The sequence below is a fragment of the Anopheles ziemanni genome, chromosome 3, assembly GCF_943734765.1.
Source record: "Anopheles ziemanni chromosome 3, idAnoZiCoDA_A2_x.2, whole genome shotgun sequence".
Lineage (NCBI taxonomy): Eukaryota > Metazoa > Arthropoda > Insecta > Diptera > Culicidae > Anopheles > Anopheles ziemanni.
In genome coordinates, this window is record NC_080706.1 from 68,325,647 (window position 1) to 68,352,019 (window position 26,373).

The 26,373-nt window shown below is 47.5% G+C and overlaps 2 protein-coding genes across 2 annotated transcripts; one reads left to right on the forward strand and one right to left on the reverse strand.

Annotated features, from left to right (window-relative positions):
- The first annotated feature begins 357 nt into the window (after positions 1 to 357).
- LOC131289430 (uncharacterized) lies at positions 358 to 20,788 on the forward strand. Its single transcript, XM_058318686.1, has 9 exons — positions 358 to 447; positions 15,433 to 15,865; positions 15,956 to 16,930; positions 17,015 to 17,213; positions 17,338 to 17,526; positions 17,894 to 18,190; positions 18,463 to 19,115; positions 19,161 to 20,369; positions 20,439 to 20,788. The coding sequence occupies exons 2-9, from the start codon at positions 15,463 to 15,465 to the stop codon at positions 20,501 to 20,503; spliced, it is 3,990 nt and encodes a 1,329-aa protein (XP_058174669.1). The 5' UTR covers positions 358 to 447; positions 15,433 to 15,462; the 3' UTR covers positions 20,504 to 20,788.
- A 780-nt stretch (positions 20,789 to 21,568) lies between these two features.
- Positions 21,569 to 26,153, reverse strand: LOC131285342 (regulator of nonsense transcripts 2). The gene is made up of 3 exons (XM_058314196.1): positions 24,201 to 26,153; positions 22,092 to 23,588; positions 21,569 to 21,974 (listed from the first exon to the last, which is right to left on the reverse strand). The coding sequence occupies exons 1-3, from the start codon at positions 26,151 to 26,153 to the stop codon at positions 21,648 to 21,650; spliced, it is 3,777 nt and encodes a 1,258-aa protein (XP_058170179.1). The 3' UTR covers positions 21,569 to 21,647.
- Positions 26,154 to 26,373: the final 220 nt, after the last annotated feature.

Here is a 26,373-nt window from a genome sequence, read left to right on the forward strand (position 1 = left end):
TCCCACGAGAAGCGGCACTGCTCACAACATTCGCGGACTCGTTGCCGGCTGGTCGCATTGTACTGTCGGCTGCCTTGAGCGGAGGACATTCGCTCGTTCGTCGGTAAAAGCCGCATCATTTGCTTTCCTTTATTTCATCACCCCTGCACCAGGATAACGGTATGCACGCGTTTTAATCAAGCTCAGTGAATCCAGTGAATCCTTTGACGGGATAAAATAGAACTTGTACCAACAGTGAAAGTGCAGTATAGTGAATTATCCCGTGAACTGCAAAATATTACACAGGGACATTCGTAAAAGAATCCTGCAAACGCAGTAGTTTCGGTGCGGGTGTACGTGCGTTACTTCGTGCGTTGGGTTGGAGGAAGAAGTGCCGAAAGTTTATCGGACCCACACACTGGACAGAGGAATATCATCGATAGTGGATCTACCCGCACAAAGGCGACCGTAAGTATTGGCAAACTACTATTTCTCGACAAGAATTGTGTACCCCACGGTGCTTATCAGAAGTGATTCGCCATGCGGTGTTCATCTCGGTTCATCTCTCGCGCGTTCCAACACGCAAAACGATCCAAGCCGGCTTTGTAAAAGAAAAAAAAACTATACTGCCCAAGAGCATCTCCGAATGTGTGACCACATGCCAATTTTTGTTTTACACCCGGCCCGTCTGCGGCTGGGGTCGTCTGGTACCGATCCATCCGGCAGCCTCCCGGACGTTTTGTTTTACTCGTTTCCCAATCGCTTCTTTCGCTCCCTCTCTCTCTCTTTCTCGCTCCCTCGTGCACACTCTTCGAGTAAGCCTTTTGTCACAGGGCGAAAGGAGCGCACAAAACCCGAAATGAGGTTAATCAGGTGGGTGGATGTATCGGATCGGGGGCCTTTGGGTTTTCTTCTTACCATTCGCCAGTTCGTTTTATTTTACCGTCAACTTTTCGGCCGCGCCATCTCCGGCGTGGCTGGGATAGGTTTATCAGTTTCACCGCACATCCCATACCGTTTTTTTTCGAATTGTTGGGATCCCGATCCAAGCCGCCATCACCGGTGACACATTGGGAAGGTTCACCCTCCTCCAACTCGCCTGCATTAGGTGACTTTCCTTTACCGCTCTGTCCTTCGAACGGCACTGTGGCGCTGGTACCGCTTCCCTCCATGTGTTGGTGGGTCGTAGCAGGCACATTTCGTTGTCCACCTGCTGCTGCTGATGTCGTTGCTTCCTGTCGTTGCGCCCTTCTAGGGTGTTGGGTGCATGGGTTTTTTTTCTCCCAGTTTGTTTCGTTCTCCCACCCTTTGGCCCTTTCCTCTACCCACCTCTGCGTGCACTGCGCGCGCGTGTGTGTATGTGTTACTCCGTCGCCCGTTTCCCGGGTTTCGGGCTGACTTTTTCGCCCAACGACGGGCAGGTCGCAGGCCTTTCTCTGGGCTGGAAGGATATGTCATGGTGCTGGTGTAGGCGCCGTTACCGTTTTCCCCCGCTTGCGCGGCGGGGTGGTGGGTGTGAACACAAAAAGGATGTTCGGTCGTGTTTGTGCCGTGGGATCCGAGCCCCAGGCGCGGGGTCAAAAGGAACCTTTCGGAAAGGTTGCTTCGTTTCTTGCATTTCATCGAGACCTTTGTTTGTTGGACTTTGTACAACAGCTTCCGCGCACAAAAATGCCTGCGGTTGCTTTGATTTGCTACCGATCGTTTCGTTTGGAAATTTATAGCCAGCTCAGTTTTCAAATTAATTCTCCTGTTAAAATTATAGTTCACGAAAGAAAAACAAAATACTTTATGTTGTGTCGGTATACAACATTAATTTGTTGACATTAATTTGACAAAGTTATTATAGAACAGTAATTGTATGAGGTAATGACTGTTTTAGACAATCAGACATTAAATTGTAACTTAATACGTCAATCAATCCATAAATGAAATGACATTGAAACACAATAGAACAGAGAATTGTATCATTTACCGACTGTATCCAATATATTTAATGTTATTCCTAGATTTTATTAATCCACAAGAGTGTGTACGCATAAAGAAGAGCGTGCGATTTTGTATGGCTTTTTCTTTTTTCATTTAATAACATAAATAGTACACACTACACTACAATGTTTAAATTTTTTTTATTTCATTTTCTAAACATCCCAACATCCAAACCACATCACTGAGCCAGGATAATTTAGTGGCCCTCCTTAGCCACCCCAAACATTCCTATCAAGCAGAAAAGAAAATGTAAAAATGGTGTATTTGTCATCGAAAAGAAGCATAGCGATGACACCAAGAAGAAACCCACAACGAAATCCCACAAGGAGCGAAGTTCCACCCTCAAACGAGGTTCGGCAGGAAGGAGCCGTCGGGCGTAGACAAGAAAAAATGTTCAGACCCACAAACACATACACACACATGCACGGCGAAACTTCTGGCCGAACCCGACGAACCGCCGACCCACAGACTTTTCAATGATCGCCCGAAACCACCCCTTTTTTCGGGTGGAGGTGAACATCTTGCCCGATCCGACCCTCCCGCCGCTTCTGCCGCACCATCAACACCACCACCGACCCAAGACCCGGCGAGGCAGGTGAGAGATGTGTGTGCGCGTTTTTGGGCCTGCGGTAAACCTGTTTGGGATCCCTCCCAGCTGTTCTTCCGAAATTCCCGTGGATCGGTGGGAAGGCGCGGGGCAGCGCAAGGCGAAGAAGCAGGGGCAGCAAACATAAGGGAAATAAAACGTTCCATCCTGATCATCGGCGCGATCATCGTCATTAACTTCCTTCCGCCCGTTGCCCGCCCACCGATACCCACCCCCATCCCATCCCATCGGTCCGCGATCTCCTTCTCGTCAGCCCTCCTTGATTGACCCTCTTTTTTTTTGCCCCCTACCAACCGTACCGTTGTCATCGCGTGGTCGCGGGTGGAAGGGTGGGCTTTAAAGCGCGCCAAATCTACTACAGTGATGGCTCCATTTTGGCGAGGGCTAAGTTTATTCGTTTTGTTTTGTATAGTTGTATGTTTTGTATATATTTTGTTATTGTAAGAGATCATTGGATTTCATTCAAATTTCATCGAGTTATAAAACCCGTTTTCAAGCATACTAGGTAGAAAATCGCGTCAATTCTCCGTGGAGTTTGTGGAGCTGTCAAAACAAATGGTGTAAGCAACAAAATAGTTAACCAAGTCGAGGTGTTATGAGAATTATCAATTTGTTTTAACACTTTGACGTCCGCACAATTCACGATGTCGCAACGCTTTACGACCGGCGCGTTTGTACCAGTTCCTCCGTATCTGGCCACCCTGTGTAATCATTCTTGTTCAATCTTTATTAAATGTATGTACGAACAGCAACGCTCTCTGTGAAATTTGTTTACATTTCATTGTTTACATCCAGTAGGATGTGATGCGTATCAGGTGACAGCGTTGACAACACACCAAAATGATGTGATCGGATGAAAACCGGTAAGGATTCATTACAGCGTAGCGTGTATCCGGACGGCAAGGTGTTAAGAGAGTTTTTATTATATTTTCCATTTTTGCGCAATATTATCTCAAGTAATGCAGTTCATTTTACATATATTTTACAGCGTTTTGGAATACCGAAACGACAGTCGGTGTACGAAACCGGGACGTTAAAAAAAACTGAATATGTATGGCCAAAAATCGTGCGTCACTGTAACGCCACCTTCGGTCGTCAACAAAGGCGATAACTTATTTGCCTGCCGCCGGCCCCCATGGGTGGAGTGCCAAAACGACGCGACGCTGGCGGTTTGGGGTGGTGGTTTTCCTTTCGATCTCATATCGAGCCACTCGACGAGCGTATGCTTTGTGTATGCTGCTCCTAATTTCTCACAAACACACACACAGACAGATCCGCACTCCCGCGTGGTTACATTTCGCATACGTGACTTCTTTTTTTTCGTTCCCTTCGCTTCTTCTTACTTCCAATCCGCTACCCCATCCCACCCCTACGTTTCGCGTCGATTTGGGAGGAAGGTGGTTGCGTTCGGTGGGGTGGATTTCCTTGATTTCTAACGACCCAACGCCGACCGGGCGAGGGCATCATGGCGACACAAAGCGTTAGCCTACCACCCACCGGCCTACGCAAATTTAGCTAACGCCAACGCGCTCTGAAGAGTGCGGCACGAGACGAGGGAAACGCAGGTTTGTCACGAAGCGGTGGAATAATTTTATTGAACAACACATTGGAGGAGAAATTCAAGAAATTGTGAATCGCAAATCAATCAGATGAGGGTATTTTTGTTTACTTTTGCTTTCCTATATTTTAAATCGAATATTTTAATTTCTCTTTAGGTATGTTTGGTTAGTTTAGGTTTTTGTATTTGCGGTTTATGTTTTTCGTGATAGTCTCGTAAGTCCTTAATGGGAAGAAGCAATTTTTCGTGAGAAAAAATGTTTCCGTTTTTTATTTTTTGGATCAAATGCGGATGATTCCGACGACTCCTTTCCGATCGGTGGGAGTTTTTCGAGTAAAGGCAGCAAATAACACACCCCTCCCATCGACACCTTCCTTTGTCTTGCGCTTCGGTCTCGATCGTTCGATCGCTTCCAAACAACACCCAACTCCTGCTCAAACATTTAGAAGAAGAAGAAGAAGAAGCAAACGACTGAAGATAAAATAAAGCAACCTCCCTGAAGACCCTGAAGATGGCAAAACACTGCTTCGGAGCCCACGAACCAAGTGGGGTGGTGAAATTCGGTCTTTTCGCCTTCTCCGCTTTTGCCACCTTCTTTCCACGCATGTGTGTGTGTGTGTGTTTGTGTGTCCCTTGGTAGCGTACGTGCGTCTACCCTCGCCTCCCGTCCTAAACGGCGCGATCGGACGGAAGCGCGTTTGTAAACCTGGCCAGGGTAGGACACGGCTAGGAGGAATCTCTTCGTGTCCCTTTTTTTTGTTGTTGTCTTGGCTTAATTTCTCGTTGGGTTCGTGCGAGGTAGTTTTCTTCCTTCCTTCCTTCGCCTCTCCTACTCACGCGTGGAGGGGTCCTTAAGGCGTTCGCCTCCGTACCCCACCGATCGTGGAAAGATCGGACGATGTAGTAGGAGGACCGGCAGAGGATCGCCCGATCGTCGATGGGAGGAAATAATGGGTGTATGTGTGTGTGTTTGGGAGGGATAAAATATGTCCATGGTTCACGAATACCATCTTGCGCAGGATAGATCTCGAGCGTTTATTTTTTCTTCTAATCGAGGCGGAATTCAAAAAACGGCACAAAACCTACAAAGTGTTTTGGTTTTCATATCTCAAGAAGGGCCTCAAATGGAACGAACAGAATTTAATTAAAAACTGAATTTGTTTCATTTTCTTACGATAAATTTCAATAACGGTTTCCACAAATGACATAACGATTTTGCAAAACTGTTTCGCCTCATGCTTACGATGCAAGAAAAACATAGGTTTTTTTGAAAGTTTTTTGCCAACTTCAGCCATTTTTTGGTCGTGAAAACTGCCGTCTCGCCAACTGCTGTTGTTTCTCGTTCGTTTTCCTCTTACTTTTCCCTTTAGCCGACCCTTTCCGGGGGAAAAGTTGGCCCACGATCCTCGCCCGTTTTTCTTTTCGGCCTCTTTCTTCCTTCGCCCCGTGTTTTTGGGTGGTGTGGGTGCAAGTGGACCTCCTCTGCGGGTCGCCGCCTGGTGATCGTTAAAACTGTCGACCCTCCCAGCGCCGATCGTCGTTTTCTTCTTCGTTCACCCCTCTTACCCGATCCTTCGGCGAGCATTTGTTCCCTGCGTCCCTTTTTCTTGTTATTCCCTCTTGGGTTTTCGTCGCGTTCGGTTGAACCTAATTCTTTGCTGCACTTTTTCCACCACTTCCAACCTCCCCCGGTACCCTCCCTTGCTTCATCCTGTCATCCTGCTGCTTGGGGTTTTTTTCCTTCTTTTCGGGTTGCGTCTTGATGTGCCGTTCGATGTTCCTTCTGTTCCCGTTTTCCCTTCTCCCACCCCTATGCGGGCCCACCCAACCTCTCTGCCCCTGCCGTTTCCACCCACCACCCGCGGGTGTCGTCTGTTTCCACCCACCGGGTTCCATTTCGTCCGTTCTCCTTCTCCGTTCTTTTTCTCGAAAAAGGGGCCGCATTTTTTGGCCGGATTGGGTTGGGTTGTAAGGTTGCGCGTTTTGGGATGGGTTTAGTTTGGAACGCGCTTACTTTTCATTTTCCACTTTGGTTGTTCCTTCGGAGGGGTAGCATGGAAAAGGGAGGCAAAAATGTGCACGACATACAGAACGCCGGGGAGGGCAGCCGACCGACACCCATTTTTTCATTATTTTTTTATTTTCACTCCATTTACACTCCATCCTTTTCCCGCATTGGGTCTCTTTGCGTTATTTTTCCACTCGAATTTGTCCTTCGAAAAATAAAAACCCCCGGGATGTGGTTTGAGATCGAGTCGGCTTTCTTCGCCCCCGGCTGAACATTTAATCCTTAGTGCACCGGAGGAAACCCGTTCTGCATTCCACAACATCAAACAACTAAAACCGATGATGTTCGATATGCTCCAATAGTTAGCTGGAAGGAAGTGTTTTCCAAAGTGAGCCAAACACTCCAAACCGGGTGGAAAAAAGATCGACGGAAAGTGTGTGTGCCGCAATTTAATTGTTTTTAAATTTTACTTCCAAGCGTGAAAACACATCCGGGGGTTGCGTTTTCCCTCCTACGAATCCCTTTCGGTGGCCGAGCGGAGAAAAACATTACCCAAACGGAAACCGTATGGTGCCGTTTGTTGCTTCCTTTTTCCTTTCTAACGTCCTTTCTTGACGCTTGTGCAACGTTGCGTAGCCTTTCACCGTGAATGTCGGGATCAGATGGGTCGAGGATGCAAGGACATCGCTTTCTGAGCAACAAACCGACACTTGGTATCTGACAGACATATACATTTTTTTTTATTTGTTGTGCTCAGTAATTTTCCATGAAACGACATCTCTGGAACTAATCGAACACGGACGGACGACCATAAAATTGGAACAAGGATTGTTGCACAGACCTTGAAGGAAACATAGAAATGGGAAGATCTGAAGCAACGAAAATGGCAAGGACCGCCAAAGAAGAATAAGGCGCATTTTATGAATTTTAATTTTCAAAAGATTCTTCCTAAAACTGATCTCAACTTCCCACTAAACAGTTGGTGAAAATTGCGCATCATTGATCAATTTAAATGAAAAACTAAATTTTCTTTCGATATTTTCCAGATTTTAGTACGTATTGTAAAGGAATACAACATACACCAATCGAGTAAAATGTACCTTCCTTAGTTTTGGCAAGATGGTGCTGTTAAAAAGAATAAGAAATATGTTTATCAGTGTTTGTACCTGTTCTATTCTTAAGAGAGGAATTTAACAACCAAAAAAATAAGATGAAACAACGAAACTTTAGAGCTTGTTTCATGTGTTGATGAGATGTTGTAGTCGGACAGGTACTTAGCAAATGTTTGAAACATTTGCGTTTGTTATTAATTTCTCGTGAATCACTTTCCTTATGTGAGGAAAAATATCAAGATAAATGAATACATTTTAGCAAAGACAGCTGATTTTTAACATATTGAGTTAATCCTTGTTTCATGTTTCATCATACATGTTTTTTGTGTATTTGTTTGATTTTTTTAAAAATCCTTCCATAATCTATAAAATTCTTATTTTAGAAAGAGTCAAATTTAAATACCGACCCTGGAAAATGAAATTTTTGAGATGTAAAGTCCAGTGAAGGAATATCGAAGAAGGAATCGTCTCTAGGGAGGTCCTTAAAAATGAAACCTGAACCCTCAACACTCTCGCAACCCGCTAGCCGGAAGCGTAAATTTACACTTGGTGATGTTGGGTGGCCGGCTGTTAATTTTACGCACAATATTAGGGTAGTTTCCATGTCACCATCCACGCCATCAACCGCATTTCGGAAGAAGGAGAGGGCGAGCTGCTCGGTTGTGATTTTCGAACATGTCACGTTCCTTGCCGATCGGCACCATACCCCGCCACCCTTCCAGGGAACGATCGCAATGGATCTTACCCGAAAACGCGCTGAATCGGAAAGGGGGCTCCAAAACATGCCCGAAAACAGACACCGTGGGGTGGGAAGCGTGGTTTCTGCTGCGCCTGTGTGCGCCCTTGATGCATCTCCCACACTAAGCCGGTACACTTTTTTCCACCTGCATGTGCTGTACACACACGCAACGGGTTGGGTGTGTTCGTAGAAAGGAGTTGGTACAAGATGCCCGAAGAAAAGCAGCAGGATGTGCCTCTCTTTTGGTGGATACCTTGTTTTCGTTTCGATGCTTATTTTTCTCGCCTTCTCCAGAGGAAAAATGTTAGCTTCTTTCAGCATGAACCTAAACGTCATCCCAACACCAACACAACGAACCCCCGGCGACTGCACTTTCTTGGCCCATATCCTAATCTAATCCAAACCATTTTTAAGCCCAGTTTTGTTTGTTCAACCAACGAAAAAGGACATTGATTATTCAATGATTTAATTGTTTTTCTTGATTTAACATGCGAAAAAAAATTACATTGCTGTGGTTTCATTTTGATAATTTCTTTTTATACTTTTTCAATGTTTTTTTCAAACTAGAAAAGTTGTAGACCATGCGCTATGTTTTAAATTTAAAGGACCGAAGGGTTTAAAGGGTTTATCTACAAAGAACGTAGGTATTTTTACATTGTAAGATTTACTTGGAGAATGGTTTTAAGCAAAATAATGCTATGAAAGCTTGAATGTTAAAGAAAATGGCAACAAAACCATCATATTTTTGTACAACTTTATTGTTTTCTTAAATTCCGCAAACAAAATCAAGCGGCTTGCCGGGCGCATATGGATATGGAGCCTGCAACAGAAAAGGGGGTGTAGAAAATCCCCCATCCCTCCCCCACCCTACCAACCCCCTCCTCTCGCCCTAGCCATTGTCGACCCTTTTTAGCTACCAATGTGTTGGTCATCGTTCATGTTCATCAGAACATCATCGCCGCCGGCGCCTTCTTCTCCGTTGGATACGTCGGAAATGGGGGGGAGGCGATGGTTGGTGATGATGCTGTTTACGCAGCTAGGTGTTGGTGTTACGGGTTCGTGGTAGTGGTGGTGCCATGGTGGAACGGCACCGGCGTTGGACACACATCGACGAAGCACGCTCGCGTCGTCGTCGGCGGTCGATCGCGCGGGTTCCGTCGGTTGGCGTTCCTCGAAGGACTCACACTATCGTACGGGCGTTCGTTCGGTTCGGGGGTGCGGATGGCAGTGCGTATTTTCGACCCCCGTGTCTTGTAAGATTTTTCCTGCTTCCTGGTGCAAGTGTGCTGAGGTGGTTTTTTTCGGAATCTAATCGATCCCTTTTCCAACCGCCTTTGATCGTTCCTCCTCTGTCGGTGATGTTATTGGAAGCGTGACTTTGAACAGTGTTGTTTCCTTTCCGAGACACGTATTTATATCATTAATCGAGCAAAAAAGTGTGTGGTTCCGACCCCTCGTTCCATAATAATCTTGTACTTTTGACTGTTGTTCGATGGATGCTGTTAAGAGTGTGTTATGTGAAGAAAAGTGTGCTGTATCAGGTAGGAATATCGAAGATTTAAAGTTTCAGTTGAAATAACTCTACTAATCAGTGACCAGAAAAGGCATAAAACAATTCGTGAGCGTTTGATGTTTGCTGTTGAAATGTAATATTTGTAATGTTTAATTTAAAAACATCGAACAAATATCAGCTCTCAGTAGAAACAATCAACAAATAGCAAAAGTTAAATTTGTTTCCACTTAACCATACGCTCAGACAAACGGGGAATAAATTGCCTCCGCTGGAAAAAGGAAGCAGTCTCCCGATAGTTATTGATTTTCGTCGGTCGTTCGTCGGGCTTGCAAACTCTTTGAACCGTGTCCATCATCAAGTGAAGTCGGCTCCAACTGCTGGCCGGCAGTTCCCTGAGGCGCTTATCCTTGGCATCGCCGTGCACCGGAAAGGTGCCAATACGAACCAATTGACGGCTTCGAATGTGGAGGGAAAGGTGTAAGGAAAAGGAGGAGACGTGTTATTGAACGTGCTGCCACCACCCAATGGCGTACGTTACTTCGGCTCCCCTCAGGACAATATTTCAAGGATCGAAGCAAGCCAAAGCAAGCCCAGTCGAGCACGGAACGAAGCAAACACAAGAAGAGAGAGACAGAGAACCGAAAGGGGAGGGGGGTTGTCTGAAGGTCCGAGGGAGAAAGTGCAAACGTCCAACAAACACCGCTCCCCGGTTTCCACCCACCCAGGCGCCCAACGAACCTTCCTTCCACCCTTCCTTTCTTCCGTTGCTTCGAAGTTCGGTTCGGAGATGCGTTTCCCTTTTTTTTGCGTCTTGCGTGTGCTCCTACGCGCGCTTTGCGAGGAGTTTCGGTGTGGGTTTACAGTGGGTGGATTGGAGAATCGAGTGGGTGAGCACGCGAAGCTTCCAACCGGACCGCCACCGAACGCTGGTGCAGTATGGTTAGCCGGGTTCGACCCGGTAGACCAGAGGTTCTCAATCTTTTTGCAGTATTTGTTTATGTCAACTGAAATAGTGATGAAAAATTAGTGCATAAATTATACTAAACTAAAATGGTAAAGATTTTCTTTGATGGATTCAATTAACATTTGTTTTGTTCAAAAGAAAAACGATACAAATTTATTACTATTTTGAGGTCATTCTAATTAACTGATATCCGACTCAACGGGATTTGTTAACTTCTTTACTTTTTGTTCGGGATTTTCGAATCACGCGTCAAGAATACGTCATTAACTCAACAAGTTTTCATATGTTTCGTTAAGTGTCAACCTGATCATGCTATTATCAATTTACTTGATATCTGCCCGCATAATGTTCTTGTCTGACTGTGTTTTGCCTCCGACGACAGCCTCTAAATTGTTTCTTACATCTTCCAAAATTCTTAAGCGTCTTTAAGCCTAAGTCTGAAGTACTAATTTATACTTACTTTACACATTGTTCTACTTATTTAATTTGATATACCTTAGTTTTTCCTTATCATAGAACAGTTCTACAAACTCCCATTTATGTTTGACAGATAGTGTTTTTTGATGTTTTCCACATTAGTTCCTCAAAGATGGCAGTCTTTCCTTTACATGCCAGAACAGTAAGACATCACTCACTTAAAATTAGAGTTGTGTCATTCAGGTTCAGTTTCACGAATCTGAATAGTTCTATGCGTTTTAGAGATTCATGAATCTAGAAATGAGAGATTCATGAATCTCAAGCATCCATCGACCGATGAAAACTGATGAGTTAAAAATGGGAAGAGCGACCCCTTTTTTTGGTCGCATCATTTACGCCAATGAAAGAATCATGGAGATTCATGAAAGGTCCAGCAAAGATTCATAAAGGTTTCGTAGGATTCATTAACGTTTGAAGATTCGAATTCCAAAACATTCCTGAACTCATCGGAATGAATCTTAGGTAAAACATTCATATGAATGTATCTCTCCAAAAGATTCATATGACATAACCCTACTTAAATCGCGATACATTGCTTGAGAACCACTGCATAATACTGATGTTTCTTGTTTAATGGTATTTTGTTTTAAATTTTACGTAGTTCAATTGATTTTGATTCAAATTAAAGGTTTGTAATGTTGTTTCCTGGTTAGTTTTTACTAAAACATGTTGTAGATTTTCTTTTTTTATTTTCTCAAAGTTGGAGAATTTGCTATGGTCTTGCATAGGCAAAACTTCGCCACTATCCTACTTGAAGGCGCGATGCAAAGGCCCAACCCAAGCCATTAGAATGGCACTATTTTTCCCCATCACTGTCGTTCCTCTCCCGCGCATCTTTTCTGCCCCTTCTCACACACACACACACACAACCAACATTGCACCCACTGAAGGCTCCTACACCATTGCGTGGGAGTGATGGCGTCTCATCCCTCTGGAGCTGTTCGGCCGGAAGTTGGTGGAAAATTGGAGCAGTGCAGAGGCCGATTCAAAGAATCGCCAACGCGTCACGAGGGTGGAAAATTTCCCCTCCCCTTCGTCACACCATTTCACCGTTTATCGCCAGAAAATCTGCACGTGCTTGTTTGAGTGCTCGATCCAAGCTCGCCGCTTTTTCAAAACCCCCTTTTCGCCTTTTTTCGGCTCATCGCAAACATCAAACATTGCCGTCGTTCGGTGCGTGTTTCTGTGTGTGTGTGTGTTGGTGGTGGCAGAGAACACGGTGTCGAGCAAATTTGCCCACCATCTCCCTAGCCCATCCCACCCCACACCAAAGGACGTTCGGGCGCGTTGACAAAACCCCCGGGAGAGAGGCGGAAAATACGTACTCCAAACGAAAACCCGTCCGCAGCACGTGCGCGCGCATGCAACGTTTTTCGTCACCCCCTGCGGCCCCGAATGGCCATTTCCTGCAGGAGAACCGGGACCAAACGGGTTCCCGATTATTGGCACGCAGCGAGCGGACGTGGAAAGAAGCGCGTTTTGGCGTGAAATTTTCGGTGTTCAATAGTTGTGTGTTGTGTTGTCGCTAAAAAGATGCATTTTCCATCGGTGCATCGTCGAACACTTTGAGAAATGAGTGGTAAAAAAGCATGTGACATTGAGTTGTGGTAAAAGTGCCCCAAGAAAACAGAGTGAGACTGGACAATCAGGAAAACGAACGATCTGGGAGACTCCTCCATTTACGGAATAATTATGGCGGAACGTTCAGGATAACCCGAAAAACATGCGAAAGTAAGAAGAATTTCAGCAATTTCACCGTAAAACCTTCCGTCAACAAGTTTCGGTGAAATGTGGGTAGGCTTTTCGAGGCGGTTTGCCTCAAATCAATACTTGAGTCGATGCATCCAGAAGTCCAATATGCTTTCCGCAAGGCGCAGGAAGCCGTCGGAAGGCATTCGATTCGGAGTGAGTTGTTTAATGCCTGTGACTTCGCTTTGTCCAGAGTGTGTTCCGGCAACGAAAAGCCACCAACGAATGCATTGCGTTTATTAAATAAACACAAAATTTAAACACCAACAAAATACAACATAAATTAAAAAAAACCTCCCGCGGCTCGTCGGCGAATTTGGAAGGCAACGTAACGTAATCCTATAGCAAAGGGTGTGCACCCTCCACTTGGCAATGCAGAGTCCTCCCACTCAATTCCCAACACGTTTGCACGCTTGCGAACACTACCACACCACGGTCGTCCGGTGGGTGGTGGGTGATGGTGGGTGATTCGGTCTTGTTGAACTTGAAAATTTCTCGCCGACCATCATCCCTGGCCGTTGGTTTGACAGGCCATTCTGGTTTTTTTTTGTTGTCGATGCCTTTGGGACACTCTCGGGGCAATTAATGGCATTAAGGTCGATGGCTTTAATCACCATCACCCACCCAATACTGATGGAAGTGTCATTTTACCTTAAAATTTAAAACGATTTACAACTTTGTGGAAGTATCCTGTGTGAATTCTGCTGAGGAATCCCGTGAAGTATAATCGTGGCAACACTTACAGTAGACTTTCGAATTGTTTAAAAATCACAATAAAAACATAAATCAACACAAGTTAATGAAAAAACACTATGAAAAAGTGTTACTTATGAAAAACCACTCAATAGTAAGTAGAAGTTGCGAGCTATTAACTCGCAAAATATTATTTTGTAGTAGCAGTTTTCTTCGAGATTTTAAAACAGTCTCAGTCAAACTCAGACCATTTCCAGTAAATTGGTTTAACCGTTTTTCCGTACGTCATATTCTGTTAATTCTAATTACTGGATGAGCGTGTGACAGTGTAAAAATTAAAAATATCTCAAACAACTACGAATAACTCGAAATACGGATTATCTGACCACGGATGTCAGGAAAACCAGAGAGTAGGCTACGGTCCGTAGCATATACGTTTATGTAGTTTATTTTAAAAAAAGATCTAAAATTCAGAATAGAAGTTTGTAATTCTTCTCATAATTGAGCCAAATTATTGAAAAATACCAAATTTATAAGTTTACTATATATTTTCACGATAATGAGCATGAGTTTGGGAAACATTCAATCTCCAGGTTGATCATTCATTAAACTCATTTTTTGCAAACGAACAACTTTGCAACCATAAAAGTAACAGACTGAAATGATTAAAATTGATGAAATCAACATAACTTGGGACTCAACTCAAGCACTATAATTTAAGTACCACAAATGATTTACTATAAACTATGCTCAACAACATGCACTCCAGCATGCGTCAGTTCGTTTGATCGAAAATAAAACATGCCTTCCGAGAACCGAGCAAACGCCGCTCGCTCGTTTTCCACCGAGATAAACGCCCTCCGCTTGGTGGGCATCCGCTTGGTGTGGGTTTTTGTTTTATTTTCCTCGCCCCCCCTGATGAAGCCCATCACGCGCAAATCACTCCCCCCAAAATCCTCCCCATTTTGGCCCCAACTGCCGGAGGGAGGTGGAAGTCCTCGAAAAAGTTATGAATGAAATCGTTCCGCCCCGCGACGAAGGTGGGGAGGATCGCCACCCCACCCGTCCAGCACGATCCCTCTTCCCCGGTGTAACTTTCCTGCGCCCATTTAGGGTGGTACGGGGTTGTATCTGTGTGTGACATTTGTGGGATGAAAAAGGCATGCCGGATGGTGCTACGGAAGCTTTTTCCCACCAACGGCAGTGTGGCGAGTAAAGCGAACCGTTTTTCGCTAGCAAAAGTAGCTGGAGCAATTCCTCCCCTCGAACCGTGAACCACGTAAGCGCCTTCCGGTGGGAGGATTATTTTTCCAAGCGATATTTTCTGCACCGCTTGAAACACTAGAATTTTTGGCGCGAGTTTTTACGGTCGAAAATATTTCCACTGGATCACGTTTACTTTCACTCCCCGTGGAAAATGACACAAGTTGTTGGAAATGTGATGAAATTGAATGAATCATGCATGGAATGCAACAAAATTATTATTGATTTACCAATTCGGAGGTTGTTCCGTTTTGAGAAATAGCTCTCTTTAACACTAGAACTTCCGCGATTTTTACGCTTGAAATTTTACAGCGATGTATGTTCAATATTAAAAATAAAACTTTATTTTGTGTGTGAAAGTTATGGATTAACATTTGGTAGAATTATTAAGAAAAAAATGTGATTGAAATAGTACCGGACCAGCCATTTTGACTCTGGTTGATGCTCTTCTGTAGATTCTTTTGAAACTGCTCGGAGGCCTCGTTCCTTTTATAATGCAGATTTGTAAGATTTGCAACATATATTTGAATATATTGTTTTTTACATTTAAAGCATTCTTTATCAACAACTTAAACATACTTTTCTCTTATTGTATAATGGCCATGGGCCACACAAGCTAAAAGTCGTCGTATCTCTGAAACAGTCGACGATCATAGTAAACATTGCTGCGCTGTTTTGCCGAACTACTCCTTGCAAAACTAGTTCTATCTTTCAACTCCTCCGTACTGGTTGCCTTTGTCTAGTTGACTAACTTTTATCCTCCACATTATTTATCTTCCAGAACGTCCTCGCTGGACTGTCCTAGTCCACGATGACCACGCTCCTGCCAACGTCTCAATCCACCGGGGTTGAGGCGTACGAGGACATGTTCAAGGAGATCACCCGGAAGCTGTACGGCGACGAGTCGGCCCACGGGCTCTACCCGCACAACACGCAGGTGGCCCAGCTAGCGCCGGGGGCTCCGACCGCCCCGCCGGACGGTGGCGAACGATCCTTCACCACGCTCACGCAGATCGGCTACGAAACGACCACCGTCGGATCGTCCGGGGCGGGGCCAGAGCCGGCCGGCGCTTCCGGTGCGTCCGCCGCCTCGACCGCGTTCGGGCTGGCCGCGCTGATGCAGAACGGCTTCCCGCCACCCGGCGCCATACTGAACCCGGTCAACTTTCCGCCCGGCACGAGCAAAACGCCCACAAGTGAGTTCCTACTACTAGGTACACAATCGATCGATTGGAGTGTCGAAAGCAAGTCCGCGCGAGGAGTTGGGACGGTTACAATAAAAGGCCAATATGTTTCCTTTGCAGATATATCGACGCCATCCGGCGACACCAATCGCTGGCACAGCCAGCAGCAAGGGGCCGAGCAGGAATCCTGGAGTACCGGCAAACACTCGTCGTCCACGTACGGCGGCAAATCGTCGTACAAGAAGCCAAAAACGGAACCTCAAGACGCTGGCCTTAACATTCCCAGCACGGCCGACCGCACGGGAAAGGGCGGAGCGCAAGGCGGTGGTCCCGGCTCGTCCGCCTCTTCGGCCGGTACGACGCCACACGCCTACAAACGTTACAGTTGCACCACCTGCCCCTATACGACCGACCGGCGCGATCTGTTCACGCGCCACGAAAACATTCACAAGGACGAGAAACCGTTCCAGTGCTACGCGTGCCTCAAGCCGTTCAACCGGGCCGACCATGTGAAGAAACATTTTCTCCGCATGCACCGGGAGCTGGAGTACGATATTGCAAAAACGCGTCGCTGTCCACCGTCCACTTCCGGCACGTCCAGCGGCACCGGCAGCAGCAGCGCCAACACTAACAAAGCCAGCGGCAACTACTACGGCCACATGTCGCATTCCGGTAACTCTGGAGCAGTGCCGACGTCAACGGGAACCAGTGCGACGACATCGACAACCCAGCAGCCGATGCAACTCAACATTCCTAGTGGAAGTTTTACTAGCAGTGGAGTGCACTCACTCAACATCCCTTCCCATGCGCACGAGAGCGTCAGTGGGCAACACCATATCACAGCGTCCGGTCTCAACGGGGGCCATTCCGCTGGGCAGCTGCTGCAACTGCACAATCTCCATCATCAGCAGCAGCAACAGCAGCACAATGTCCACCATTCCTCGATAACGATAAAACAGGAGAAGGGTCTCGCTTCCGGTGGCTCCAGCCTGAACACGTCCGCCAGCTCAGCCGGCGGTTCACCGGACGAGAAGTCGTTCGTGAAGAAAATCAAGGGCGAAAAGAAGTTTGCCTGCACGTTCTGTCCCTGGGCGGGTATGTGTTTTCCATCATTAGCCGAAAGATTTGTACGGTGGTGCTATCACAAACTAGATGCTAATGTACCCCTTCTTTTTTAAGGTACCGACAACTGGGGACTGAAGCGACACCTTAATACTCACACGAAACCGTACGTGTGCCTGCTTTGCGACTACAAGGCAGCCCGCTCGGAACGCCTCGCCACGCACGTCCTTAAGGTGCACAACAAGAAGGCTTGCGGCAAGTGTAGCTTCTTCGCCGAGGATCAGGCCCATCTGGACGCGCATCTTCAGGAAGCCCAGTAAGTAATCCCAAACCATCGAGGAGGTGCTGTGTGCACGTGGAAATACCTAAAACGTAGCCTAATCTTTTATCCGTACATCTTCCACCAACTCGAACTCTCCTCCCCCACTTTAACTCGCAAGCCCACACGATCCAACGAAGGTTGGTAAGCTTACCGGAACCGGAGGTGGTGGTGGTGGTAGTAGTAACGGTAACGCCGCAACACACCACGCGGCCGCGGCCCCGAACGGCAACGTCCTGCGCAATTTGGGTAATGCATTTACGTCGAACAATTTGCCCACCAACATTCCGACCAGTGGGAATGGCTTTGGGTGAGAGACAAAAACCACGTTCTGTTCCGTTCCGATTCGTTTTCGCCTGGTTTTCTTTCGTTTTCTTTTCCGTTCGATCCACAAATTTTGTCCACCTGGTTTGGAGTTATGAGTTTTTTCGGCTTGTGTTCCTTTAGTGAGTCTCGTTGATGGTTGTTTGTTTGGGAAAGGAAATCCTCTGCTTTTCCCGCAATTTCCAGCATTTCAGTACGTCCCATTTGTGTTATGTTTAGTTCGGTTTGTTTTCTGGGTTTTTTAATTCCCCCGTTTTATGAAAACGTAACAAGCACTCGCTGCACGGTCCAAACCGAATGGTCTAACACTAAGAATCGCAATGCACTTTTTACTCTCACAAAACGAACGGTAGTACCGGCACATCGGCAAATGGCCACTATCATACCGCTGCCGGGCATCACGCGGCCACCGGTAACGTACTGACCACCAGCAACGCTGCGAACCTAATCGATACGATCAATCAGCATCTAGCGTCGGCGGTGGGACAGAACGGCGGTGCGACCACTGGTGTCACCGGCTCCTCACTCCAGCAACAACAGCATCACCAGCAGCAACACTGGATGGTGAAGCCGCACCGGAAACGGAACGGCCCGGAACTACTCTATAGCTATCTGGAAGCGGACGGAAGCGACTCCGGTGACTATGCACGGTACGGCGCTGGAAGGCGAGTTGGGAGTTGGCTTTTCTTTTCGTTGGCTCTGCTTTTTGTTTTATTCTACAACCTTGACCCTTTTTACCCTTTTGACCCTTTTGAAATTTTTTGATGGAAGAATTTGTTTCGCAAGGAATAACGAATGTTGTCCTTTGAATGTAAGAGATGGGCTCCCATTTTTAGCTGAGTGTCTTTTTGTTTGTGTATTGCATTTTAAATGTAATTTGTCGGTACTTTAAGCTAACCAACTGTTCGTACTTTTTCCGTAGCCTTTTACACATGCAAGCAGTCGGAAGGAACAAAGCTTCAGTGACGCAGGATTTTCATAATGCGGGAGGCGGAGACAACGGTATCAACGGCGACCACAGTAGCAGCGACGGCCACAGCAACACGGCAGCCATTCCACTGCTCGTTGGCTCGAAGGCCGATCGAATGAGGAACAACGAACCTCAGGATGGTAGCAAAAGCGCTGCCCCAGCCCTAGCCAAAGCCTCCGACAACGTCGCCCTTTCGCTGGCCTCGCTACTCGGTGGCGATCAGCTGTCGTTCCTGCAGCTACTGGCCACGGCCGCCGTTGCCCACCAGCAGCTGCAGCTGCACTCGTCCACCGGACCGTACGCCAATGCCGGCGGCAGCAGCAGCAGCGGCGTGCAGCAGAAGAAACAGCAGCAGCCCAAACCATCGAAAGCAGCAACAGCGGCGGTCTATCAACCGTCGCCGGTCGCCGGTGCCTCGAAAGGCGATCGTTACGGCAGCATGGTTTCGTCGCCTCCCGCAACAGCAAACACCCTACCACACCCACAGCCACATCCACGGCCAGCAACAGCAAATAGCACCAGCAGCAGCAGCAGCAGCAAGCACAGCTCGAATAGTACAAATGGCACCACCATGATAATCCCTATCGGAGCCCCAACAACAGCAGGTCCAGGAGCAACAGCAACCACCATCAGCGGCAGTCCAACGTCAGCATACGCGACTGGCGAGTCTGGCGGAGGTTACAAAAAACGCCGCCTCAACGGATCGTCCTCGAGCGATAAGGAAAATCTGATCCATCGCAAAGGGCACTCCGGAGGCGTCCTCCACCTTCCGGGTGCGGCCAGCGATATTATCGTCAACGGCGGCAACGCAATCGTGAACGGAGGAGGCGGCAGCAAAGTAGGCCACAATCATCACCACAATCATCATCACCACAACAATAACAACAGCAGCACTAGCAATAAGAACATAAACGATATTTTTGATAAAGTGTACAAAAAGCCGCAGAACTCTTTTGCGCCAGCCAAGCAACAGCAGCACGGTGTTTTGCCACCAATATTGCGCATCGCGCCACCGGCGGCTGTCGAGGACGATGTGGTCAACCCGGTGGTGATCGAAACCGAAGGGCAGCAGTTTTCGCTGACGGAGTTTCTGAAGAACCACACGGAGGTATCGATCAGCACGGTGGGGAATGGAATCACGACAATGGAAAGTAAGGCGGGTGATGACGGAGAGGACAGTGGCGTCAGCAGCAGCGAGGTTGAGTCAACGGAGAAGCTGCCAGCGTCGATACAGGTCGTGCCGCCGAAGAAGCGCAAATCGGAGGGCGAACGAAATCCACGCAAACAGCAACAGCCACGCCGTTTCGATGACTCCGACTCCGGGGGAGACACGGTGCCTTTGGATCTCGCCCCGGGAGAGAAACCGATCACCCCGTCCGTCACGGTCAACATCACCCCGGCGGATGAATCGGTGAGTGAAGGCAAGCAGAAAGTCCCCGCAAAAGCCAACTCTCCGGAACTAACCGAAACGGGTTCGTCGGACGAGAGCTGCGTTAGCCGGCTGGCGGACATTCGCGACAAGCACATGACGCAGCTCGTGTCACGTCGACGCTGCTGCCGGATTTGCCAGAACCGGGGTCTGCTGGATCACCTCGACAACTATCACTATCACAGCAAAATTTCCCTCATCCTGCACACACGCTGGCGCCATTCCCGCACCCACCCGCAAGAGGTCCATTGCCGTCAGTGTGGCTCCCAGTTCCGCCAGGCGTACAAGTTAGCCCTGCACCGACGGCTCACACACCACTCCGCAAGTTCCGCCGAGGGTAAGAAAACGACCGTGCCAAAGAAATCCAACGGTACGGCGTCGGGTGTGGGGAAGCGATCGAATGGTAAAGAAAATCTCGCCACCAACTACGGCAACGGCCACCACACCGTGCAGTTGAAATCGTCCTCGGAGCCCAAGAAGGAGGGTTCAGCCAACTCAGGCAGAAGGAAGCAGCGGAGACGTAAACCCCGGAGCCGCTGTTTTACTCCTCGACGCAGGAAATGAATTCCTTTCCAAGCGAATCGATTCGTTTGTACAAAGAGAGTCACGTGCGTATTTCAGTTAAATACTTTTGCCATATAGTTGTAAAAAATTGTAGAAAATAATGGAAGCGTGTTCGACATGATGGAGGCCGGTAGAATAGGGAATGGTGGCAAAACTCTCTATTCGTAGCGACGAAGTGGTCGAAACATCAACTGCATCATTTAGACCTCATGAAGAAAACTCAATTTAATACCCTAGCCACCAATTTTCCTTTTTTTCTTTTCCTACTTAAACTTTTTGAAGACAGCAGTAGAATGTGAACTATTACTAAGACTTCGTACGCTCGGGAGACGTGTATCTCATTATTTCAAGTATATTTAAAGCTTCGGCAGATAGATATCTCAAAGGTGCGACGACGGTTTGTAACACAATCCATACAACACCGATCGGCCTTAGCGTTCGTCACTTAACTGGAACTCTCTCATCCAACACCTCAATGGGTCAAAATAATCAGTATGCCTTTCGTGTCGTGAGTGTGAAACGACGGCAGGGACCTTACCAAGTAATGTTTTGCTAGATTAGATTATGTTACTTTCAACCTACCACACGTACAACGGAAATGAATTATTCTATTTGTTATTAACTGCGGTTTTCTTCTATTCTGAAAGCTCGATTTAGACGATATCAACTTTCTCTCAACGCGAAATGTCGAACGCCTTTTACACTCGAAAGCAAATGCAAAATTAAATTACTATGGCAACGTGAAATGGTTCATTTGTTGCCATGGCAATCAGAGTAGCAGTAGCTTAAGTTTTAACGAGCGTTTGACAGTTAACGTTAATTGAAATTGTTTCCTGTTTTAAATGGGCTTAACGGAAAAGCGCACCCTTTCGTGCAGCATCGTGGAAAAATGTTTATTTCAGCCAAAAACTACAAAAAGAAATGTCACTCCAAATGAATGCCACCAACTGAAAACCTAAGAGCAACCGCTCCGAATTCGAATTGTAATGATCGTACCAGTATTGTATATTTAAAGTTCTGGAATAAATCTTGGAAGATCAAATACGCACTCTTTTTTTCCACGTCTCGGTATGTGTTCAACAATTTATTCATAAAGTTTTCCAACAATCGTACCGCTGGGAAGCGATGCGGCTGCGCATCTACCTCAGTGGAAGATGGCATCGATGTCGGGTACGCCTTTCGGGTGCTTGAACTTGGCCGGCTTCAACGGCCGCATCCGGAGCGGGTCGGCGGCGCGTGTCGGCTGATTCAACGATTCCTGGTAGTCCTCCTCCTCAAGCCGTTCGGAAATGTTGAGTGTCAACCGTTTGACATTGTCCTTCTCTTCCTGCTGTTTGCGCTCCTGCTCCCGGATGTACTGCGCCAGTTGGCTGTCCTCCGGTGCTTCGAATGTCTTGTAAACCTGCTGCTTGCCCTTGCCGCGAATCATCAACGCAAACGGAACCGTATCGGGTTTCTCCACTGTTGGTTCCTGTGTTAAAGGCGCGAAAAAGATGTTCACAATGTAATGGGACTAGTCATGAGAATAACAACTCTTTTAAAATTCATAAATCAGACACAGTTTGAACGACAAGCCGTGTATACGAACCTGTAGCTGATCGTATGATTTCTTCGTCTCATTGCGAAACGTGACCGGGACAGGAACTTGCTTCGGATTAACCTTCGACGATTCCTTTGCTCGCTGCTGGATACATTCCGATGCCATGCGCTCAAACTCTCGCTCGAACTCCAAATCTTCCGGCTGTTTCACGGCTGGTGGCGGCATCGGTTCTACTGCGACCTCGAGATCGTAATCGCGCTCATCTTCGTCCTCCTCGTCATCGTTCTCATCATCGTCCTCTTCCTCATCATCGTTGTAACATTCCAGCCCATCCAGGTCTCCGCTGTCCGCAGCAGGTGGCGTCGTCGTGTCATCCTCATCATCGTCTCCGACCGTGCGGCTCGAGTGTGGTCGCTTCGGTTCGTAGCACTCCGACATATCTTCGCCCGCATCCGATGTGCACTCATCCGACTGCATCGTCGAGTCTTCGTGCTCGGACGAATCCGGTGCATCGCTCGTGGTTGTTATTCCCTGCGCAGCTATCAGTTCATCCTTTCGCATCTGCTTTTCCAATTCCTCGGCGGGATATATTTGTTGGCGTAACGTCTGCACCGCTTCCATTGCCTGCTCGAAGCTGGTGAACAGTTTCAATTTCGGTCGCAAACTCTTCAGACACTCTCGGTACATGTGGTCCATTAGGATGGGGAAAAGATCTTTTGCGCCTGCAACAATGCCGGTGGTGGCGCCGGCGTCACTTCCGACACCTGCGCCAGAGGCAAAGAATGGATGTGACTTTTTGAACCAATAGTACTGCTGAAAGAAGACGAGAAAATAGTCCAATCGCTTCCGATTCACACCGGACACGAAATACTGCCCCGAGGTATCTAGCAGCACGCAGGCCAGTTTGAGCCGAAACAGTGACTCCGGCGGATCGACGGCCGACGGTGGTCCGTCGTGTGTGAGACTGACCCCGAACGAGATGATGGAGTAGAGCGTGTTGAGGATGGTGTTTGAATCCACCAGCTGGTAGTTGTACAGTTCGCCGAGATACTTTACCATCGCCACCCGACGCTGGGCCAACTTGTTGTCGTGTATCTCCAGCCCGGCTCGGACGTCCTCAAACACCGTGTCAAGTACCCGGACGACGGCACGCTCCTGGTACGAGTTAAGCCCTGCCAGCAGATCGGCCAGACTGCGAATCAAATGGTACCGGATGTTGTACGCCTTCGAGAGGCACCGGACGGCGTACGTGAAGGTGGACGGATCGCCCCAGTCGAGCCGCCGCAGCAGCTTTATCATTTTGTCCACATTCGATTTGTCCAGCTCCTTGTAGATCAGGTGCCGGATGTAGGAGTGAATCAGTGGCCGCACCTTTCGCGTCACCTTCAACCGCTCCGGGCGCTTCACCAGATAGTAGCAGTTTTCCACCTGTTGCCCGTGCCGGCCGTGCATGGTGGTGTTCATTTTGAGGCGCATCATCTGCTCCAGGAAAGCGTTCGTGCGCATACGGCTCTCGGGACAGTTGTACAGGTACACACCGCAAACCTGTAGCGAGGGATAAATGTTCTTCATTACTGTAGTGAACTTGATTAAAAGTAATACGTTCATTTATAGTAAAACATCGTATCTTCAGATATTTTTTATGATTTTCTCTATGTGGCTCTCATTTTTATCAAAGACAATCTTATGACGACGTCAAAGCTGTTTTAAAAGTTGTTTTCCAACATTTTTGCGACCATGGTTGCATGTTCCTTGGCAGACTTCAGGGTCTTCAATAAAGGGTGAGATGTTTTGCAGAATTGTGCCTGCGCCCAAATCGATTAATCCAACAGGATTAATAATTTTTAACATGGATTTTTCAAATAGCATTCCTGACAAGTTCTCTAAAACACAATCCAAATTTACTACCAACCTTAGCAAGAACCGATACGATGAAGTAGGCGTGGATTGCTTAGAAACATTCTACCGACTTTTGGATGCTGTCCATGTTTGATGGTTTTGAGCGAAATGATCGAGCGTAAGCATCGGTAGGGCAATGAAGGTAATACAACTATTTTTGTTTAATTAGACCAACTATTTAAAATCAATTCGGGCGTCAAATGTGTACCTTGGCCACAATCGAAGCGGTATAAATTAAATGAATAAACATATAAATACCTCCAGAAAAGCGCACGTCATCTCGATGTGGTGATGTTGGAAGCTTAGTAGCATGCATCGAAGGCAGTAGAGCGCCTCCAGCTTCTTGTAGATGCCAAATTTCACCAGCTCGCCAATATAGCGTACCACCTTGATCTTGGTTTCGATGTTGATCTGGTCCTTCTTCTTCAAATGATACTTGAAATCAATCTTCAACATCTGACACAGCTCGTTTCCGACGTCGGGAGACACCAGGTCGATAATGGCCACGAGCCGTGCGTACATCGGTAGCAGATCGAGCCGCGTACGTTGCACTCCGAACAGTACTTTCACCAATCGCTTCCGTTTGCTTTTGGTGTTCAGATTGAGCAGGAAATCGATGGCCGCATTATCGATCAGCTCGCGATTCACGCAGTTTTGCAGGTTCTGTACGTACTGCTCGAAGTATTTACGGTTAGCCTGACTGTTGGGCGTTCCACAGCCACTGGTCCCATCGGGTTTCAGCAAACCGGTACCCGATTCGCCATCCACGCCCGCCGATTCTCCCTGATCCGCCATCTCACCAAGCGGATCACCCTCCTCACCTACAATTTCCTCCGGTTCCTGCTCCGCGGGCTCCAGTTCGGGCCCATCGGTATCTAATTCGGGCATATCCATATCCAACGCTTCCTCTGTGATGGGTGGTTCGGCCAGCATATCTACCCCTTCACCGCCTTCGTACTCATCGTCTGGCTGCGATTGTATCTTCTTTCCGCAGTAGTTTGGCAAAAAGAGTCGCAAATCCGGCAGATCAACGTAGAACGATTTCGTTTCATCGTCGCGCCATGGATCGAGATTTGTGAACTGCACCTCCTCGCCACCCTTGCCATCAAGAACGGTACCCTCCAGAGGGTTGCTGCTGTCTGGTTCAACGACCAGTTCTGGCATCGCTTGCCCGAGCAGTTCCGCCAGCGTGCTCGTTGATGAGAACAGTTTCTCGTACGAAGCCTGCAGTTGCGCCAGCTGTTCGCGCTTTTCAGCGGTAATTTCACCCTTCGTCTGGAGCATCTTACGCTTCGACTTTTCGGCCAGTTGTAGCTGCTTGTGCTCTTTCTTAAGATGGTCGGCGAGCGAGTGGTAGTAATCCTTCAGCAGGTTGCGCAGATTACATTGCTTGTCGGCGGGTAGCAGTTGCGACATCGGTATCGTCATGCTGTACTTTTTTGCCAGCTCCGTCATACGGGCTGGAACGAGCCCGGCATACTCGTCCCCACAGTGTTTGCAAAACGACAGCACGATTGACAAATTAACGTGCTCCTCCTTGTCCTGCGTTATGAGCCCGGTAAGGCAGGCACCCAGCAGTGGAAGGCCGAGCTTGTTCGAAAAAATTCCGATGCTAATCAACTCCGCGTAAAACCGAAGGTCAACGCGCATCTTACTCAGATTTGCCACCTTTTCGCCCGGCTTAATGAGCAAAGCTTTCTGCCAGTTTTCGAACAATGTCGGTGCAAAGTCGGCGTAAGTCTGATGTAGATAGCTGCACAACGACACAGCGGCCGCAATATCACTCATCTTCAGTTTCACCTCGATCAGCGCGGCGCTTACCTCCGAGATGTACTTCGTGAGGTTCAGGTTCGACACGTCCTGCATAAGGGACGGTAGCTGCTGGGCGGTGAATTGTTTCAACCGTTTCACAAACGCCGTGTTTTTCTTCACGCTCGAATCGTACCGGAAAAAGTCTTCCTCGGCCGGACGCTCCGGTGCATGGTTAAGCTGACGCTGTGTGGCTTTCTGCTGATACCGTTCCTGTTGACTCTCGACAAACGCTTGCAGTTCATTGCGTTCAGCTTCCTCTTGTTCGGCGTTCGATTTGCTACCATCGACATCTTGTGGATCCTGTGATTCCGCTTCTGCGTTTGGTGCCGGGTTGGTTCCGGCCTTTTTGTCTCCCTCCAGCGATAGCTTATCCAAGGATATTGTGCATTCTTGGGACATGTTGCGCTGTAAACACCTGCGACGAATTAAATGATTAAATAGAGCTTTTTCCCGTGCACCGGAAAATATGCACACTGCCTCACTTTGTTGTTTTTAACTTTTCAGGCAAATGACAGATAGTTTGTTGTTTACTAGTAAAAAAGGAGGTTGTACCGTTTAGAGCCGTTACATTATCATATTAAAACATTAGGTTTAATTTCTTTCAGTTTCTTATAAGTTA